Genomic DNA, 21034 nt, shown 5'->3' on the forward strand with positions numbered 1-21034 from the left:
AAAATAGATGAATAATAACTTGTCATTCACGTTCATTTCATTCAAATCCAGCTGTGTTGATCAGGATGCGCTCGGCTGGCCCTGCGCTGACGTCATCCCGTTTAGGCGGTCACTCAGAGTGCCTGTGCAGAAAACCGGCGTACGTCTGTGTGTGTGAGTGTGTGTGTGTGTGTGTGTGTGTGAATGTGAATGTGAGAGTGTGTGAGTGTGTGTTTTGCCCTTCTCTACATCAGCCGTTACAACCACCACACGCGCTCTCACACCACACAACCACCACCACCAGCAGCGCCATCCTTTACGCGGTGTGACCGACACACGGCTGGTTAACTAGGAACTATCTAACCAACCAACACTAACTAAACCCGGCGTGGTGTTGACGTTTTTTTGGTTTTTGGTTTTGGTTTTGTTTTTTTTCCTTTTTTGTTTCCCCCCCTCCTCGTTACTGTTATGTGCAGACGTGATTATCGTTGAAATTACGGATTATCCTGCATCTCTCCTCGGCTGACCGGGAGCCGCCATGGAGTGCCGTGTTCTGTCCATACAGAGCCATGTAGTCCGGGGATATGTGGGCAACAAGAGCGCCTCGTTCCCATTACAGGTAAATACAAACTCGCATGCACCCATTATCGGACACCACCCGGTCTGGCACGGCTGATCGCCCCTTTAACGCACCAGATTTAACCACCACTTTCAATCAATGCATCAATAGGGAAAAAGGACTGATGTAACTACAGAGATTTGTAACGATACGTGGTAATATAAATCGTAGGCTACAAAGTTGGTACAATCTTTGCCGACGGTCATCGGTCATCCATCCGCCTGAACCACCGCTGCTGGATGAGTTCATTTGTGGCCCGTTGTTGAGTGAGTTGTATTTTTTTTTCCCGCTGCCATTTCAATGTCAAAACGCCCTTAAATGGTGTTATTTCAATTCGTAGTAGCCTAAATAGTAACACAGATGTGTAGCTAAGCAACAAATAACGCCGAGACAGGTGTCGTGCTAAAGATGTGGTAGGTCCATCCCATAAATCATTTTTTCACTGGATGATTATGATGATGATGATGATGGATGTGAAATACGACAGAATGAGACGTTTTCTTGTTTATCTGACAGCGTTTCGCGTTGAACTCAGTAGATTCATTGGGAAACATCACAGCACGTCACCTGTCATTGAGGGTGTCCGATAATGGGTGTTTTATTTCGTAAAGCTTTTATTATTGGCCAATCGTGCCAACAACAACATATAAAAACCTACTTATGTTATATAAACTGAATGCTATTTATTTGATGTTATCAATGACAAGGTTGTGTTTGCAGTTGGTGGCAGAGTTTGTGTCCGATAATGGACCCCCAGGTGTTAATCAAATGACCCCTACTTTGGATGAGTGTGTGGGGAATGACACTATCTGTTAGACGGGGAAATGTTTTCAATCACAGGTCAGTGCAAGTCAGTCCTCAGCTGGCCTCTCACTCATGGTATAGCTACACACTGGCCAACAGGATTTGCAAAAAAAAAAAAAAAAAAGCGAGTTAATGATCATCCCAAAGGTCAGAGGGTAAATTTGTGCTTGTCCCCCATGCAGTTTATTATTCATTCACCACCACATGGTAGATCCCTCAGGTTTCCCTCATTGGCTCGACAAGCAAAGCAGACAACTGTAATGGTCTGGATGTCTGTGGGAACATCTGGATGGACATATCCGTCCTCCTGTGGTTGATAACCTACAAGTCTGTACTACAAGATACTAGGTAAATAATCAATACAGCTATTTCCAGACTTGAGTTTTCTGATACACCTGTGGAAAAAGGTTATCGTTGATGTTTTATACGTTTGCCAGAGACGTGACAGTGTTATGGTTGGGATTCATTACAATAATTGTACGTGATGATGACAACATAAACTCACAGACGACTTTCTCAGTTATCGAAAACGTTCATTGAACATGAGTCTGGTCTTTGATTTCTTCTCTCTTTTTACACTTTACCTGCTGTTAAATTTCAAAATATGATGCTACAACCGACCACCACTGACATCTTATCAAAATGGCAACCAACCAATCAATTCGGTGTATTTAATTGATAATTGAACTAAGGGTTGTGATAACAGAAATGCATGTCCTTTTATTTCTCATCAGTGTTATTCTGCAGATTTATCTTGATATAGATTGGCTGTCATACCGTCCAGCTCTACTTATCAGCATATTATATTCCTGTATCATGTTTTATTGTTATGATAGTTGTCGGCCAGTGTCTGGTTTGCATTAGGGCACCTCATGGTCAGTTTACAGTGCATCATTAAGCTGGGAAGTGATATAAGCACTGATTCTTTACACTATGTTAATGGTTAATCTCAAGATTAATTTTTAAACTGACTGACAGCTCAATGTGTTCACCACGATAGCAAACAGCAGCTTAGGACATGGATGATAGATTTAATTTTTCCTGTTATCTAAGAGAGCAGGGAGGGCAGCAGGCATCAGTCAATTAACCTGGATTGTAAAACACTTGCAGATGAAGAACTGTTGAGTGCAGCTTTTGACTGGCTCAACATGTGGCTTGTTCTTTAGTTTAATTATAGGAACAAATCACTCTGGTGTTGCGTCATTAGCTGCATCCACGGTGGAAATAAAAGCCCTCACTGAAAAGGTATCGCTGGCAGAGTGCTTTACATGAAGGCATAACTATCAGAATTAGGGGTCAAAAAGAGCAAGTGCTTTCAAAACAAGCCATTGATTTGATATTTTGTGAAAGGACGCAGAGGTTATTGGCTCCTCCCGGCTATGAAAGTGATAGCCATTTCCCTTTTATGAGCCCTAATGTTGACAGTAGGATGAAACCAGTGATTGCTTTTGGAGGTCTAATTGCAGAATAACGATGCCGGTGATTGTTATAGTTGAATATTTATCCCCAAGCGGAGCAGCCAGGCAGCGATGTGGCTGCGGGCAGCGATGGTGAGGCCATCGTCGGCCTGGCGGTGCACTGCACGTCCCGTCATCATCCTTAGAAGACAGTCACTTGTTGTAAGAAGTGCCGAGTCTATTTTTAGCCTGCAGCGCTCCAGGATGTATTTTGCAGTTATCCTAATGGCTGCTGGGCTTTGATGCATGTCACCAGGGTTCAGTGCCGACACTAATGTTCAGCTACTACGCCTGATTAAGGCCCGTTTGTACCAGCCTAATGTTAAAATAATGTTGACCAGCGCCACTTACTAAGGCTTCTTCTAGACACTATTACTATTAACCAGCACATTATAAAGACCAGAGCTGCTCACAGCTTAACCCGAGGTGGCTCACTGTTAAGTTCAGTCAATATTATTGATGATGCATGTGGCTTCTTTTTTTTTTTTTTTGAGACACCAGTTTCTAGTTTTTCTTTCTTTTTTCGCCCCCATGTGTGTTAATATCAATATGCATTACAGTAAATGTGTTGGTAGCACTTGCACTTAACGTTGGTCCATGGGGAGCTCAGGTGTTAGAGCAGCACAGATACCCACATTAGTGTTTTCTGGATAAAGTATGATTTTTAATGTACTATGGCAGCTTTATTATTCCCACATTTTGTTATTCTGGTTGACAAACATGAGAATTGAAATGCATCTTCCTAATTTTGAAATGTACTACATTTGTCAAAAACACAATAGTGCTGTCCATTACCTCACAAATTTTACATTACTCAATAAAGTCTTCCTAAGTCTTTTTACAGTGCACCTGCAAAAAGACAAAAAAAAACCGTTAAGTAGACTTGCATGCAGCTAAATATGACATTTTACCATTTAAATGAACTATAATGAGTGGTAGAGATGCTGTAGCGATATCTTACGGCGCTGTTCCTCTGGTGAGAAATTAAACCGGTCATGCAGAATGTCTCTCACTTGTTTTCACTTTCAGATTATTGCAGAGATGAAACCAGCTTTATATTTCACTCTAATTTGCACCGAAGGGTGTTGTTGTTGCTTGAAAACTAAAAGAGACAAACCCTTCAGTCACAGTGTTTTAACTCCAAGCCGCCTCCGAGTTATTGTTAGTTTCGTTACTGATAAAGCTGTCAGTTATTTTTTTTTCTGTAACACATCAGCAGGTGTTTTTTGAATAGCTTTTTTTCTGGAAAATGGTGAAACAATCAAGTTGGAAACATCAAATAATTGTCATTTTGTCTTGGACATGGACATGTCTGATAAACTTAAATGAGATGTTGAGAAGGAACCAATGGCAGCTTGATTAACAGCAGCTTCACAGTGTATTTGGATGGTGGTGTGCTGCAGTCGGTTTGTGAATGAGCTCCCACTGATGCTTGTGGTCATGAGAGAAAAAAAAGAAAAAGAAGAAAAAACTGGCAGTGTGTTAAATATAGACTCATAAACAGAAAGCCCACAGGTCAGCACCGGAGCTGCTCTCATTTTTCAGAGTAATAACCATGATTCAGTCGGTGCTGCAGATGAAGGATAAGACGACGTTGGCAACGATGACGACGACGACGCTGATGATGATGATGACGGTGTGGTCTCGTCAGCGAGCGTGCAGGGTTTCCCTCTCCCTGCGCTGACAGGATGGAGAATCTGAGGCATGTCAGCAGAGAGGCAGCAGACGACTGGATGAAGGAGAAGGAGAAGGAGAGGAAGAAGAAGAAGCAGCAGCGCTCACATTGGCTGCTGCAGGATTCCTCCTGATGACGTCAGTGAAGATGGAGACAAGCTGCCACAGTCACAGCCTCGATACGTTCAGCTTCCACATAGAAACAGTGTTATAGAGCCACTGATGTGATATCAGCTCTGGTCCCTTTGCTTTCCTGACAAATGTAAACTGAAGCCTCACAATTAATTTAACAAAAAGAAAGGACATTATGTCAAGATCACGCTGCACAATAGAAGAACTAAGCATGTTGGTACTGGAGGTGTTTGATAATATTCATAATGAACCTTTAAAGGACAATTCTGAGCAAATTCAACCTGGGGCTATAGTTTCCTAATATTTAAAGTCTAAAAGAGTGAATCTGAAGATTTTCCTTTTTAATTGCTCCTGTTATGCAGTAGTTCTGTCTGTCTGCAGACTGATCTTCCCTGTTTAGGCTGTTTACATCCCTCAGAGCCGCACATTTCCCCCCACAGACAGCGTCAGATGTCTTCAAACAAACACCGAGGGGTTTCTTTCTTCACATCAAGAAAGCCGACGTGTTTGTAAACAGAGCTGTTAATAGAAAGTCTCCCGAAAGAATTAAGTTGACACACTCAGTACATTTACAGGTAAAATAAACAATATCCAGACTTACGCTCACTGCTACGAAGACGTTGTGGCTCTGAGTTGATATTCCTTTGTTGAAACAAATGGGAGCTTCAGACGACCTGTGAACATAGTTTGCCGTCAACTTGACTCTCACGTGAGACTTGGCGAGTTCTTGCAAGACTTTTTTTTAGACCTAAAATATTAGGGAACTATAACCCCAGGTTTAATTTGCCCGGAATTGTCCTTTAAGTTGGTTGTTTGGTTGATCAACAGAGGAGTCGTCTTAATGTTGATGATCAAATAATCATCTTAGTCATTTGTTGTCCATCCCTGAATGTGATTGATAATCTGGATATAGTAACAACATTGTGTTAGCCAACACTTTTCCCTCGTGTCAACGGCTGGCTGTTTATCAACAAGAGAGCACTCCATGACAAATCTTGTAACTTCATTTTTGCACTAAAAATGTGAATCACCAGAGGCTGAACATCGGTACCGGCTGATATTCACCTCACTGACTGACATCAGCCATCGGAGATACTGATGGCAGTGGCCGATGTTAAGTGGCAGATTGTGCTGACTCAGAGGAGAAGCTTGTATTTTTTTTCCTCATTTTTTGGGGGGTGTGACTCTGTCAAGATGCAAGAAAGCTCGTGCAAGTTCAATTTGTTAAAGTTAAGTGGGCAGAGATGTCAGGTTTTTTGGGAGAAATTAAGATTTCTTGGTTTCCTTTACACAAAAGAAGAATAAACAACAGACAAAAAACATCGCCCAAATTGTTATTCTAAACATCGGTATCGGCCCAGAATTTCACAATGCGTGCGTCCCTTAAAAAAAGTACAACATGCTGCAGTACATGAGCAGTTTTTCAACTGCAAATGATGTGTCCAAATGAAAACTTTGTTGTTTACACCTGGTTTTTCTAATAAGATAAAATTCTTTGTCTGTTCAGATTGACACTCGGTACAATATCACTATAATATATCTCGATACTGCGTCAGTAGCAGAGAGAGAAGAAACACATAAAGAGCAGAAATGGACAATATGCAGATAAGATGCAGTTACATCATGAATATGCTAATTAGCGTATTACTAGCCTTAAGAAACATTTCCTGGTTCCAGGACAGTTAATATCCTGATGAGCTTCCGGCTCATCATGTGTGTGTCATGCTCTGTTAGCAGACTTATCCCGCTAAAGTAAGGATTGTGTTGGTAAACATTGGACCTGTCAGATTACAGAGTGGCTGGCTGCATTTATAAACTGATTCAGGAACAAGAAGACATATCAATCAAGTCAGAAGTGTTTCCTCAAAAAAAGGTTAAATGTTTACTTTTCCTAAATACGTTAATTTGCTCTCCTCCGTCTCTGAAGATGCTCGAGTGGAAGCTTTCCAGTCGGCGGCAACGTAAACACACGGTCTATCTGTGTCACTGACTTGAGGCTCATGAATAGAGCGATAAAAGATGTGACCTAAATAGCGTATTCTTAGCCCCATCTGCATCAGAAGGCCGTAAATACTGTTTTACATCAACAGGCACTTTGCTTTCTGAAGGAACATGCTGTAATAGACAGGTTGTTCCTGTCTGTCAAAGGAGTCCGTTTGATAAACGGCTCTGGGAGAAAAGTAGGTTTAATAAACTGGCAGAAGACGTTCAGTTTAGTTAAGTTTAGTTTAGTTTGGTTTAGTTTATTTGCACATCATATAGCCGACATTAAAACAATTAAAACAGTGAAATTAAACATTGTGCAGGAGAGGTGGAAGCCAAAATACCTCTCCTATGTAAAAACAACAGTGGTGGTCTTTAAAGTAAAAGAAAGATGATAACACATTAAAAGACAGAGAGAAAATAGCAATTTATATACAAAATGAAAGATAAAGATTGAAAATAAGCATTCTTCAAATCTTAATGTGCACACCCCAGTATTATTTAATATTTAGGTACTCACCTTAATTAAGGAGGGAATTACTTTTGCTGAAATGTCCCTTTGACCTCCTAATAGAGGAGGGCAGATGTAGGATTTTCCCACAGGATATCAATAGAATATATCACACAGATCAGGAGCAGCAGGTGTTAAGTGATCATTTACACATCTGTATTTCCACCAGGAGTTGGTTCTTACAGCACTAATATTAAAGGATTAGCACCACGTCGTGTCAGAGATGAACATGTTTCCTGATCCTGTGTTGATCTGGTGATATATTATAAATACAACATGTCGCCTTGCCTTTTATTCAGGAAACGTGCTGGATTCACACAGTGGTGATTTCAAGGTCAAAGTTAACATCTGCACTCCTTTTCTCTGGTGATGGAGAGAGGGGAGGGGGGGACACATCCTGTCTCCTGTGAATGAGCGTCCTTCTATCTCAAAGTTGCAGTCAATTGAAAAGAACAAAGAACTCATTCACGCTGCCTCCTTCCTGCTTTAGCTCAATTAAATAAAGTCATTCAGATAACAAACTGGCTGCACATGTGGACGACTCACGTGGCGGCTCTTCTTTCTCTCTCTCTCTGTGGAAATATTTTATTTTTTTAAAGATATCTGTAGAAAAAGATGGAGAGAACAGGGGGAGGACACCAGGAGGAGTTGTTGTTTTTGTCAGCGCTCCAGCTCGGTGCAGATTTGTTGAGAGGATGTTGTTTTTATCTCTGACAGAGTCAAACTGAGTTTTATTTCCTGCAGAATGTTAATATTTCTGGTTTGAAAGTCGCAAAACAACCAAAATGAGATGCAAAACGACAAAAATAAGATGTTAAATGACTGTAAAGAGATGCACAAATACCTCACAAAATGACACACAGGTGTCCAAGATGCATTAAGTAGCCAACTGTCCACTTTTGAGGAGTTTTAATTGTGTTAAAAGGGGCTTCACCTCCCACACAGCTCTTCAGTAGCTACTGATGTAAACCCACTCACATTAAAGCTGCAACTTGGCACTTTCATATAAGTATTCATTCATTTAGTTCATATTGAATGAGGAGCCACAGAGCCTGAAGAACAAGAAGCGTTTCTAACACTAAACACTATATTGCACTTTTCTATACTGTGTGATGTATTCGTTTCAACAACTAATCTCTTCAACCATCTCCTCTCTGTCTGCAGGTTTTGGGGTTTGAGGTGGACTCTATTAACTCTGTCCAGTTCTCCAACCATACAGGTAAGACTCTCTGGTATAATCGCACATTTTCTTACAGGCATGTGTGTGTGTGTCTGTGTGTTTGTGCATGTTTTATTTAGTGTGTGTGGGTGTGTATGAGTCAGTCGGTGCCTCTGGTGTCGTGATGAGGTGTTAGCGAGCGCTAGAAAGAAAGAGAGATAGAGAGATAGAGAGAGAGATGCTTGTGGTGGTGGAGGCAGCGGTGGCCGTGTGGAGGCTGACGAGTCACCAGCTGAGTGAGTCGTGTTTTTTAAAGGGAGGTCACTCACCTCGTTCCCTGACACCGGAGCAGATCTCCAACACCGAGGGGACACGGGCTCCATTCATATTTATCCTCCCTGTCAGTCTTGGGACTGATGTCTCAGTCAGATGCTGCTTGTAGGAATAAATACTGTTCATGTTTAAGAGCTCACCCAGTCTGTATATGTCCATTTTTTTAGGTTAAATCCACAATTATTTCCATTTTTTTTGTCTTTATTTGTTCCAACCAAGGTAATTCCACGTCTTTTCCCTATAAACACAACATACCACAATACAATCCTTTCTTATTCCCTGGTGGGAAAGCAGCAGGGAGATGATACTTCTTGTATTGCCTGCCCCTCACTCAATACATAAAATTGTTCTGAAATAAGTCACTGAGCAACAGTCTTACATTGAAATAAGCAAAACAAACAAAAACACAACACACAAACAAAGTTTCAATCTTACATTTTCACACTAATAAAAGTGCGAGTCATTAATTACTTGTCATTACTTGTATTAGCATTTTCTTGAATTGGAATATGTTTGTAGGCCTAGATGAGAGATGCACATCTTTTTGTTTTTGCATATTCATTGTTTTGCACTCGTCCCTAAAGCTCACTTTAAACTTGTGTTTAACATCTTGGTTAAAATTTGTCAAAATACATCATATCCTCTTAAAAAACACTGATATATTGTAAAGTTTAAAGTCAGTAGGAAGTATGTGGTGTGATCTTTGGTCGACATATGTACAGTGTCTTCTGCTGACAAAACATTCCTGTTATGCAACATTATGCCATATGACATGTGGAGTGCTGCACAGCTGTCACTCACAGGAGCTTCTTTGTGTTTATTGTCGACTGTCACAATAACACTGAACAAAAAAAACAAAAACAAAAGATCAGAGTGGCTGCATTTTAGTCAAAGCGATCGCTGTGTGTCAAATATTTGGAATAATAAAGTTTATTAACAACACATGACGTTTATCAGGCAAAATATGCACTAATCTGATTTTGACCCCAAAAAAAGAAAAAAGAAAAAGGTTTTATGATGCAACTTGTGACTGATTTGCCCCGGCGGGGGCGTCTGCATCCTTTCATCATAAGATCTTGATCTAATTGTCGGTCCCATGAGTGAGTGATTGTGCAGCTCCAGTCGTGTTGCGGTGACGGGTGGTCGGCCTCAGCCTCCGCCTCAGCTCGTGTTATTAACGCAAAGTGAACTTGAAGCGTGAATCAGCTGAGTCCTGTGAAAACAAACACATCTGCTCAGCTGTTGCCTGTTGTCGTCTTCACACTGGAAACAGACACGGTCCAGATCCAGACTCAGATGATCCTGCCTCTTATACTCACAGTGTTTTATTATTTTTTATTTTTTTCTTCAGAAAGAGTAAGAGTACTCACTCTTGATTACTCACCGATACCGAATACTCACCGATAGAGTGCTTGTATTTTTATATACACAAAATTTCAATTACCACAATGACAGATCATCTTGTACAGCAGCCGGAGAGAGAGAGACGTCAGATCTGTGTGTGCCCATCAATGTGAGCAGGGAGAGAAAAGAAAAGGACACGTGATGTTAAACTTTTGGGCTATATTGTATCGTTGTTTAGTGAAAAGCCGAGCATCTGGTTGTGTCTGCCTGCCTGACCAGATTCTGAAGCAGCGGGCCTGTGTACGTAGCGGAAACTGTGGTGTTTGTATAGAGCAGTGTTTTTCAAACTGTGGGGCGCGCCTCTCCTGGGGGGCGCCAGAGTTTTTAAAGGAGGGGCACGCCGTGAGAAAAAAAGAACTGTAAACATTAAAACAAAAGATGAGTTAAGTGTCACTTGCACAAAGGGCTCAATGATTGATCAAACGCGATTTTGTTACACACAGGCTGCAATTATGCTCTAGTGTTATTTGTCATGCAAACAAGGGGGGATGGGGCTGTCGGTGAAAAGAGAAGGGAACAACGCCACTGTTACGTGTTGTATGTTGGTCTCAAGCTCGGCTCAATGTAGCATTACGTTGGCTGTGGAACTATCCCGGTTTTTAAAAAATGAGAGCGTCAGGTTACGGTGTGCTGCTGAGCGACAGGTATGCCGGCTCTGCACCGCGTCCGGTGCAGCAGGACCAGTGGTACAGCTGCATACATTTTAGCCTGGTCTATACCGGAGTTTTTTACCTAGCACAGTCTCATCAGTGCATTTCATTATTATAGACTTCGACCTGAAAGCTCTCTGTCCTCAGACTGTCTACTGCCCAGGCCGTCACACAGGGAGAGCATGTGTGGCTTGTGTGATGAGTGTTACAGAGTTTGATATACAGTAAATGTTCACATCAGTCTTATTTGTCAGTGCTTTGTTATGTTGTCATGATAGTTAATATGTGCTGAGAAACAAGCTTGTAGCCTAAAATAAATCCTACAGGAAAGACCAGTTTATGTTAAATAAATCAAATGGAACCAAAGAAACTTGATTTTTTTTTGCCTATAAATCGGCAGCCGATATCAGCAGCCTTTATGAGTACCAATACTTTGAAATAAGGCCGGTATCGGTCCGATACCGTTACCTGCTATTGGTACTCGCCCATCCCTAGTATTTTATTCATAATGTCTTTGAATTTGTTCTTTTCTCCTTGGTTTGCGTTTTTGTCTAGTTTCCTTTTTTGGTCTAATTTAACCAGTAATCATAAACCCACTCTATGTAATGACCACTGACTCAGTGCTGTTCAGCTCGGAGCTGGAAAAGGTCGACAGGCTGGTTAACATGTGGATGATGATGATGCAGGTTCGACTCCACACTCAATCATGAGCAGGTTGTTTGGAAGCAGCCAGTTTCCATGATGATGTCCTGTCGTTTCATTGGTTATTAAGATGGATGACGCTGAACTTAAAAATAGTGGAGTTAATCTTCTCTTAGTTGTTGTTGTTGATGTTGTTGTGTGGGCGAGCAGCATCAGATGCGGAGACGGATGAAAGGCTGTAATTGACATTTTAGCTGCTGAAGTCTGGATTCAGTCGAACATCATCAGAGCTGGAAACAGTTTTATATCACACAACAACACAACCAGAGAGAAAAGCAGCACAACACCTGTCGGGGGTTTGTTTTCCATCCTGTTTACTGCCTCAATACAGGATCCTCTTCTTTATCTTACAGTTGATTCATGTTTAGTTTGTAGGTTTGCTTTTCTTGTGTCTTCGGTTTGTTTGTGTTTGTTTTTGTGGGATGAGGCAGCTGTGACTTCAGTCTGTTGTGGATGATGACGAGACATCAGCTCAGTTTTTGTGCTCAGACTTCATACAGCCCATGTAAAAAATGCAATAAGATGTTTTAGGGGCGTAATTAAGACTTATAGATTTAAGCTTTAAGAGTTTTAGACTGATCTGGGGCTAAAACGCTGCACAGCATTTTATAATCTCCAAGAAACCGTAAAAACACAGCTGTCTATTGCGTCTTCTTGCTAAACCACCAGTAAAATCAAGTGCATGTAGTAAGAACTGTTGTACTCCTGCTCGCTGCTCTTCTTGGTGGACTGTAGGATCAGACGAGGACAAACTGCTCTCATCTACAGTGTTGATTGTGTTTTGTTTGAGTGACATTAACATAAAAATGCCAGAGAGAGAGAGAGAGAGAGAGAGAGAGACTGCAGCAGCAGCAGCAGCAGCGCTCCGGCTTAATCAGATCTCGTGTGTTGGAAAATTATTAACATTTGCAATTCCTCATTTCTCGGAGGAGAGCGTGTAATTTGGTGTGGCATATTGAAGAAGAAGAAGAAGACGGGGACGGAGAAGGTGAATGGAGACACAGAGACAGGACAGGAAAAAATGAAAGACTGAGGATGACGGAGAGAGAGAGAGAGAGCGACAGGACGCAGCAGTAAACAGCAGCAGGCCTGTGTGAGTTGCGACAGCAGCGAATGATGACGACAGAAGCTCTTATCTGTAGGCCTGCCTCCTCACACACACACACACACACACACACACACACACACACACACACAGCGCTCTGACTGCTCATCTCTTTTTCTTAGCCCCTTTGGCTTTCTCTCGGCTTGTTGCTTAGCAACCAGAACCCCCTCCACCACCACCACCATCACCGCTGCCACCATCACCATCACGACCACGTGACCTGGCTGTGACTCACCTGGAGCTGCGACATCATCGGCCTGCAGCAGCAAACATGTCACACGCAGCAGACAGACGCAGCAGCAGCGCATGTTCCCACCGTCACACACACACACACACACACACACACACACACACACACTATACATCCATACATCAGCACATACACAACACACACACGTGCAACGTAGGTGTGTGTGTTTAGATAGGAGGGAGGGGGGTCTGTGTCCTCATCCTCCCCCCTCCTCCTCCTGTCCCTGACTGACCAGATACTGTGGCTTCAGGCTGCACTAAGACCTGCTGTGTGTGTGTGTGTCTCATGGTTAAAAATATCCTCGTCATTAATCTATCTACTTTTTTTTTCTTGATTGTTTAGTCTTTATTTCGAACATATTAAAAAAAGAGAAAAAAAATCAATAAACAACATTATGCTCAAAAAGGAGCAGGAGGAAGCCGAGTTATTATTCACTGCTACATCACTCATGTTCAAAGCCAAACTAAATCAACTGAATACAAACAGATAAAGCCATCAGGCTCACTTACAGTAGTTTTAGAATCAGCTATCCTTATGCATTCAAAATAATATTCCTCTCTCCAAACTACTTTTTCTCATCCTCATATTTATTTAGAAACATGTTTTTGTATATATTTTTTTTAACAGTTTTATGTTTGTGCTGTTTTTGAGCTCCACAGTTTCACCCCACAGTTTGTGCATTGATTGTCTTTGATTATAGTGGACTTTTATTTTGAAATAATCATGATCAGGCTTTCATACAGTACGACTGGCTGGAAGCTGATCATGTGATTTGTTGGATATAAAGTTTATTTGATGTATCTCTGCCTGTATTTTGTTACCTCAGATGTTATTTTCATCTAAAATACTTCGACTTGTATCAACACTGTCTCATCCTGAATCTGAGGAACTGAGCTGAAGAAGAAGAGTTCATGTCTCGGCCGTGACCAGTCAGCTGCACTTCTCTTCTCTTCTCTTCTCTTCTCTTCTCTTCTCTTCTCTTCTCTTCTCTTCTCTTCTCTTCTCTTCTCTTCTCTTCTCTTCTCTTCTCTTCTCTTCTCTTCTCTTCTCTTCTCTTCTCTTCTCAAGATTAATTTTAAAAACCAGCTTTGAGGAGACAAAATAAAATCCAGACTCCTGTGGAGTCAGCGGTGTTGTAATCTGGATATCTCCGTCATCCACGTCCAAAAACACAGGGCTCAGGTTTCTGTTGTTTCTGTCTGTGTGGTTCACTGAAGTTCACACACGACTCAGTTCCCGGCAGAAGTCACATGGACAGAAGATGCTCAGAGTCCTGCTGCGAGAGAAAAGTCCAAACAAAACCAGATTCCAGTTTCTGTAACTGAACCAGACGGGAGGAAGAGTTAGAAGAGTTTTTACACTAAGAGGAGGAGGAGGAGGAGGAGGTGTTGTTGCTGTTGTTGTTGCTGTTGTAATTCAGATTCATGGCTGGGAGAAACATGTGGAAACAGCTGGATATGAGCGTGTCCTTTACTTAAGTGACAATAGCCTATATGATATTATTATTAATGTAAAGTTTGAGTATTTTTGTGTGTGTGTGTTAGTATCTATAGGAGCTGGTTGTGCACATATACTGTTTGTGTGTCTATTTTTTGTCCATGTGCCAGTTTAATAGAACAAAAGATGGCGAAGTGTGAGAGTCAGCAAGTTGGCACACAATAACAATAACACAATAACTCCTCTCCTCTCCTCTCCTCTCCTCCTCCTCCTCCTCCTCCTCTCCTCTCTGCAGGTTATTCCCATTGGAAAGGCCAGGTGTTGACAGCTGACGAGCTCCATGTTCTTTATGAGGGAATCAAACTGAACAACGTGCACCACTATGACTATGTTTTAACAGGTGAATTTACAACATTAACTCGTCACATTTACACCTAAGTGATCATTTATCTACATATTTATACAGTCACATGATATAAATAGCAGTTTTAAAGTATGTGTAAATCAATATAACTTGTGTGTGTGCGTTGTGTTCAGGGTATACCAGAGACACATCCTTCTTGGAGATGGTGGTGGACATTGTTCAGGAGTTGAAGAGAGCCAACCCCAACCTGGTGTATGGTAAGAACCCAGCCCATAATCAAACTGTTGTATTGATTTATTGACTCTATAGAGCTGGTGTTTCAGTCAACAGAAGAACACATCGATGTTTGGACACTTTATTCTTCCTAAAGGTTGAAGATATGTATATTTTAGGGTAAAATCCACTTTCTGTTGCATCAGTGGAAATGAAATACGGCTGCATCGACAGTGGGGACCACAAAGTCTAACAGCTTTTGAGTTTAGTGAAGCGAAGTCGTATGATTCATTAATGATCCCCAAAACAATCATTTGCGCGTTAATATAAATAAAATCACATTCAGCAGGCTTAGACCACGATGAAACATTAAGATTATATGAGACAGTGAAGCAAAGTCTCCAAACTGAATCAACAGTTAAAAATAGCTTAATAATTAATAAAATCATTAGTTTTATGTATTTTGATATTAATCTCCAGAGAAGACGCAGCTCTCACTGTGGACAAACTCTCGGGACGTCCCCCTCTCTCTCTCTCTGTCTCTCTCCCTCCTTCTCTCTGTTTGTGTTTCTGGCCAGGAGGATTTTCCTCTCATGTTTCACCGATCACTTTCACTCAGATCACGGCCGGTGCAGCTGTGGCCTGCAGACACTGTGTTAGTGGATACAGTGAAGACCTACTGCCACTGTTCAAAATAATAAGCAACCAGAGGGTGACATGCATAATGTGTTTGTTAAGCACTTTTTTTTTGTTGTGTGCAAAAAAAACTGCTGAGCTACAATATAGTAGTATATAAGTGTCTATCTATCCAGATCTATGTAACAGCTGTCGATGTAACGTGATGTGATCTACCTGTTGGTCAGAGCTGAAAACAACAGTGAAGAACTGACAAGAGGAAGAGAGAAGGAGTGTTTCTGCTGCTCTGATGCTTTTGAGAAGTTTGTTATTGTCACAGAAAAAACACTGTGGTGTCGTGATGGCTGAAACATTTCACTATATTTGGCAACAAAACCTGTTGCTCCTGTCGTTCACTTCGCACATCTGTTAATGTAGTGGACAGGTTTGTAGGAGGAAAAATGTCTGACAAACTTTATATATTAGAAACTCCCGTCATTGTTGGTAATTTGCACAATTCAGTTTTGGTCATAGACCTTCATCAGGCAAACCATGTTTTGGTTTATGTGCGGCCTGCAGTAAAGATCAGTACAAATCTGATAAAATGTTAAAGAAATTACAGAAAACAAAACCTTGGTTTAATGCTGAATGTGTTGAGGCTCAAAGGAAATATGTTCAATTAATGAATATGCTTAAATCTAACTGATCTCTCAAAGCTAAGGCTGAAAAAATGCTCACAGTATTGTATTACGTCTACTTGCATAAGGAAGGGAAGGAAACTTTGAATATTGACGAAATCTAATAGGAAGAAATATTGGTTTATTTTGAATTGTAAGACTAGGAAATATATCCATAGAAACATTTGCTGAGCATTTTATTGTAGCCTCCTGTTGTTTTTCATGGTCTTACCCCTTAAGAAATGCTCTCCGATCAATATTTGTATTTTATTGTGTTGTTGTAACACTCATAGTAAGAACCCCACAGAGAATAATCACCTGACTCTGCACCTCCTCCTCCTCCTCCTCCTCGGCCTCGTTCAGGTCACTGGACACAACATCACTGTTTTTGGTTTCTCATCAGTGTCGATTTCTAGCAGCAGCAGGTGTTTTTTTAAAGTTTTTTTTTCTCTGTTTTCAGCCCCAAAGCTCTGATAAACTCAGACAGCAGCCAGACAGGAGAGGCAAAACAAAGCAATATGGACTTTAAAGCGAATGCATTCACCATATTAACCTCATAAAAGTGAGAATAAGTCGGTAAAACCTTCGAGTCTTCCTCTTCTTCTTAGAGAGGACGTGGTGGTGATGGAGCTTTTTCTGTCTGTCTGTCTCTCCACATGCAGCCTTCAGTGTGTTTACATCCCCAAATCCACTTTCATGCCTCCTATCGCTGCAGTCTTTATGTAATGTGATGATGTTTTGGAGCAGCACAGGTCGTCTACGTCTGTCTGACTCTGATCCTGTTGCTTTTTCTTTTTTTTGTATCTTTGCAGTGTGTGACCCGGTCCTCGGCGATCATGGATCTATGGTGAGGCCACTGGCAGCTTTATCCTGTCCTCTGTATGTGCAGCTGTGTGTCTCTGTTGTTATTAGATAGATTTTTAGCAAGGGTTTTTTTTATGTGTGTGTGGGAGGGTTTTAATGTTTATCCTAGTGTGTGTGTCTATCCGTGTGTGTGTGTTTTAGTGTGTTTGTGTTGTGGGGGTGTTACAGGGCTCATTTCTCAGTGACAGATGGATTATTGCGACGTGAATGAAGCGCATATACACAGTGACTCAGTCTGTGTGTGTGTGTATGTGTATATATTGTGCAGATGTGCATTTTCGGGGATTAAGATCATTTTCTGTCAGTTAGTTGCTCATAATTCAAGACCATGAAACAAAGATGAAAGAGAAGCAGAGCGTCTTGTTGTTGTAGTTGTTCCTCCTCAGAGCTCATCGTGTTCGTTTCTGTTCTCCATCCACAGTACGTTCCCCAGAACCTTTACCCCGTCTACAAGAACAAGGTCGTTCCTGTTGCTGACATTATTACTCCCAACCAGTTTGAGGCTGAGTGAGTACAAGTGTTTCTGCTTTAATTTACTTGCAGTTGTGCATATATACTGTGTATATACTATATACAACTCATTGAGAGACCACTTCAAAATGATCAGTTTCTCTGGTTTTACTCTTTATAGGTATACTGTATGTTTGAGTAAAATAAACACTTACTGACAACATTTCTCCCAAATTTGAAATAACAATATTGTCATTTATGGCATTTGTTTGCAGAAAATGACAACTGGTCAGACCTCGAAAAATAATAATGCAAAGAAAACAAGTTTATATATATTACTAAAAAACATAACACTCATTTTTTTGAAGCTTCAGAGAGTTCAGAAATCAGCATTGGTGGAATAACCCCAAATTTCTAATTGCAGCAGTGGTTTTTATAATCTTCATTAAATATGATGTTCAGGTGATCATCTAAATGCCTCATTAAGCAGAGGTGTGCTTGTGTTGAAATTCAATAGACACTGGAATCGAGAAGCTGATTTATTAAGAACATTTTAGAGTGATCTCTTATTTTTTTCCAGAGCTGTACATAAATATATATAATATACAATTTATTTTAAACCCAACGTGCCCCGTTTCACTCCTGTAACTGTAGCAGAGTATTAGCACCAACCATCTTTATGTAATACCACTCATCCTGTTGTTATCTAATACCTCCATTTTGGGGAATTAACAGAAAAAAAAGGGTTCAGCTTTGCTCACTTAAACCTGGTTAAGTTGTTTTAATGATACAGTTTTTTAATCCAGATTGTCACATTGTTAACACCAACACACACACACACAGTGAAGCTCTTGCACTGTGTTAAAATAAACAATGAAAGCCGAGATGTCTTGTTTTCTCTGACTGCTACAGAACTTAGCCTCGTACATTTGGTATCCATGGAAACATTTGGATCTTAATGAACATTTTTATAAATAAAGTTCTGAGTTTTTCGTTTTAAAGACGTACCCACTGTGACATAAACACAAAGAGTTATGCAGGATGAAAGAGTTTGATTGATAGATGTGAAATCAGAAGAAGACAGTGTCTGTTGTTTTTATTTTAATTTCCATTTTTATCACCCTGATGCAGAAACAGGCAGATTAAAGGAGTTTTCCATGTTTGTTTTGCATTGACTAAATGGTGCATACATGAAAAACAGTAACATTATAAGAGATGATTGTGTCAGAGCTCGACTCCAGCTTCACTGTGGAGCTGCTCCACCTAGTGGACTCTCTGTGTCCCTTCACTGTCACAATAAACACATTTTCTTCTATTCTATTTATTCTATTTCTTCTATTTCAAAGGCTCACTTGACTCTGTTTGTCTGTTTAATAATTTAATCCTCAGTGTTTCTGAGTCACATAGTGCTCACATGTTTTCTTCTCTTTTAGATTATTGACAGGGAAAACCATCAGCACAGAGAAAGACGCTGTCGAGGTAAAAGATCGAATCCCTCTTTCCTTTCCTTGAATGTTTCTTTATTTCCAGAATAAGCTGTTGTTTGGCATCAGACTTTGTGTTATTTACATGTTTTCCTCACTCTCCACCTGTAGGTGATGGACCTGCTCCACGCTATGGGCCCAGACACGGTGGTCATCACCTCCTCTGATCTGCCCTCCAGACTGGGAGACCGTTTCCTGGTGTCGCTGGGCAGCCAACGCCATGGTAGGTGATGTCAGAACATACTGTATGTGTGTGTGAGACCTTTAATCCATTTGCATGTAGTGTGGGAACAAATTAAACAAACAAACGGTCTCTTCTGTGCTGTGTTGTTCAGTTCGTCCAGACGGCAGCAGGACGACACAGAGAGTTCGAATAGAAGTTCCCAAAGTGGACGCCGTCTTCGTAGGAACCGGAGATCTGTTTGCTGCTATGCTGCTAGCGTGGACACACCACCACCCGAATGACCTAAAGGTACAAACAGCTAAAGATCAACAATACACATACATTCTGAGTCATTATAAAACATTATTAACTCTCTCTTACTCTCTTCCTCTCAGACGGCCTGTGAGAAGACATTTTCAGTGATGCACCATGTTATCCAGAGGACCATATCTTATGCCCATGGTGAGAAAAGCACCAACAAAATCCAATTTACACTGTTTTAGTAACAGGCTATTAATTAAAAAACAGGAGCTAAACTCAAATTTTGATGTAGTTTTATCATTGAGTTTATATTCAGATCAGGGAAATAATTGTATGGAAGTAATTGAAGAAATTACTTCACAGTCTACATCTGCAGATCTCAGCTTCTGCATCAATGGCACAAATATATTCATTCATCCAAAATATATATATTAAAAAAAGTTAAAAAAAAAAAAAAAAAAAAAAGCAACATATTAATATTCCTCTCTCTCCATGTCTGCCGTCCCTCTCTCCCTCAGAGTTAGCAGGTCCTGGTCGAAGGCCCAGTCCGCCCCAGCTGGAGCTGAGGATGGTTCAAAGTAAAGCTGACATAGAGGACCCTGCTATAGTTACGGAGGCCACAGTCATATCCTAACATTACCGACCCATGAGACTCATACTAACCCTCCTCCTCCTCTTCCTCCTCCTCCTCCTCCTCACCACCCATAAATCTCTAAAATCCTGTATCTCGGTAAATCTCTCATCACTGTAAACCTTGATTGTCATTTCCTCCTCATCATCCAGACTCCCCCTTCAAACCCTCACTTAGTATTGTAACCCCCAAAAGAAAAACCCTCTGCTCCTTGAAACTCCTGTGACTCCTACAATCCCCCCTCCTTCACCCCGTTTTTGGACCCAGAGCCATGGATAGACAGAGGGTTGTGTCTGGTTTGGACCGAGGCGAAGTGTGCTCTATAAGAAGGATTTTAAAAAAAAAAGAAACCAAGAGATATTAGTGCTGTAGGGCTGATCGGACGGCTAGAAGAAGCCGTGTTTATTACAGTAAAGGTGAAGAGAGTGAGAATAAAAAAGAAATTCACACTTGAAAACATGTTAATATATCACGGGAACTTAACAACCCTGCACACACGGTTGTGTTACAGCTTTGTTTGTGCAGAAAGTTGCATTTAGAAACAAAAAAAACCTCCGCAACTTGTGGAAAAGATATTTAAAGTTCTCCAAAAACTCTACCAAATACAAACTGCACCTCCTTTTAATTGCTCTGTTACTGCCACTCAACACACACACAGCGTCACACGCCACGGTGACGGTGCGGCCCTCCTCGCCAGTTGCCAGGTAACAACAAGGATTTCATTGAAAAAAAGAAAAAGAAAAGAAAACCCTGTAATGATCCGACTCTGTTTATCTATGGCTCTCTCTCTCTCTCTACCCGCCACTATTTTGACCCCTCCCCCGTCTTACAGCAGTGATGTAATGGTGACCAAGTCTAACCCCCCCGAGACCCCTAAACAATAATAATAATGATAATAATAATAATAACAAAGGAAAAAAAAAACGCACAATGTATAGTTGATGTATAGATGTTGTACTATAACTGTATTGGACCATCTGTATGATATCTTCTATCTGATCTGTCTATTGGACCATTGTGTTGATGCTACTGTACTATAGACCACACGCACTACAATATCACCAGAACCAGAGACATGTGGGCTGGTTCTGGCTCCCCCCCACCCCCCTAAAC

The 21034-nt window shown here is 41.0% G+C and overlaps 1 protein-coding gene across 1 annotated transcript; it reads left to right on the top strand.

The window, feature by feature from the left end:
- The first annotated feature begins 388 nt into the window (after positions 1 to 388).
- On the top strand, positions 389 to 20081 carry LOC146973130 (pyridoxal kinase-like). Its single transcript, XM_085799396.1, has 11 exons — positions 389 to 598; positions 8324 to 8378; positions 14495 to 14599; positions 14737 to 14820; positions 16881 to 16915; positions 17354 to 17439; positions 18816 to 18861; positions 18978 to 19089; positions 19202 to 19338; positions 19425 to 19491; positions 19809 to 20081. The coding sequence occupies exons 1-11, from the start codon at positions 518 to 520 to the stop codon at positions 19922 to 19924; spliced, it is 924 nt and encodes a 307-aa protein (XP_085655522.1). The 5' UTR covers positions 389 to 517; the 3' UTR covers positions 19925 to 20081.
- Positions 20082 to 21034: the final 953 nt, after the last annotated feature.

Source organism: Trachurus japonicus, chromosome 15 (assembly GCF_045865225.1).
Source record: "Trachurus japonicus isolate A0001 chromosome 15, Traja_1.0".
In the NCBI taxonomy this organism is placed as follows: Eukaryota; Metazoa; Chordata; class Actinopteri; order Carangiformes; family Carangidae; genus Trachurus; species Trachurus japonicus.

Excerpts from the sequence above, each read along its gene's own strand:
- LOC146973130 (XM_085799396.1), top strand. The coding sequence starts at position 518 with ATGGAGTGCCGTGTTCTGTCCATACAGAGCCATGTAGTCCGGGGATAT. Across the intron at positions 17,440-18,815 it reads CCCAACCAGTTTGAGGCTGA|ATTATTGACAGGGAAAACCA; the intron begins GTGAGTACAAGT and ends CTTCTCTTTTAG. Across the intron at positions 18,862-18,977 it reads CAGAGAAAGACGCTGTCGAG|GTGATGGACCTGCTCCACGC; the intron begins GTAAAAGATCGA and ends CTCCACCTGTAG.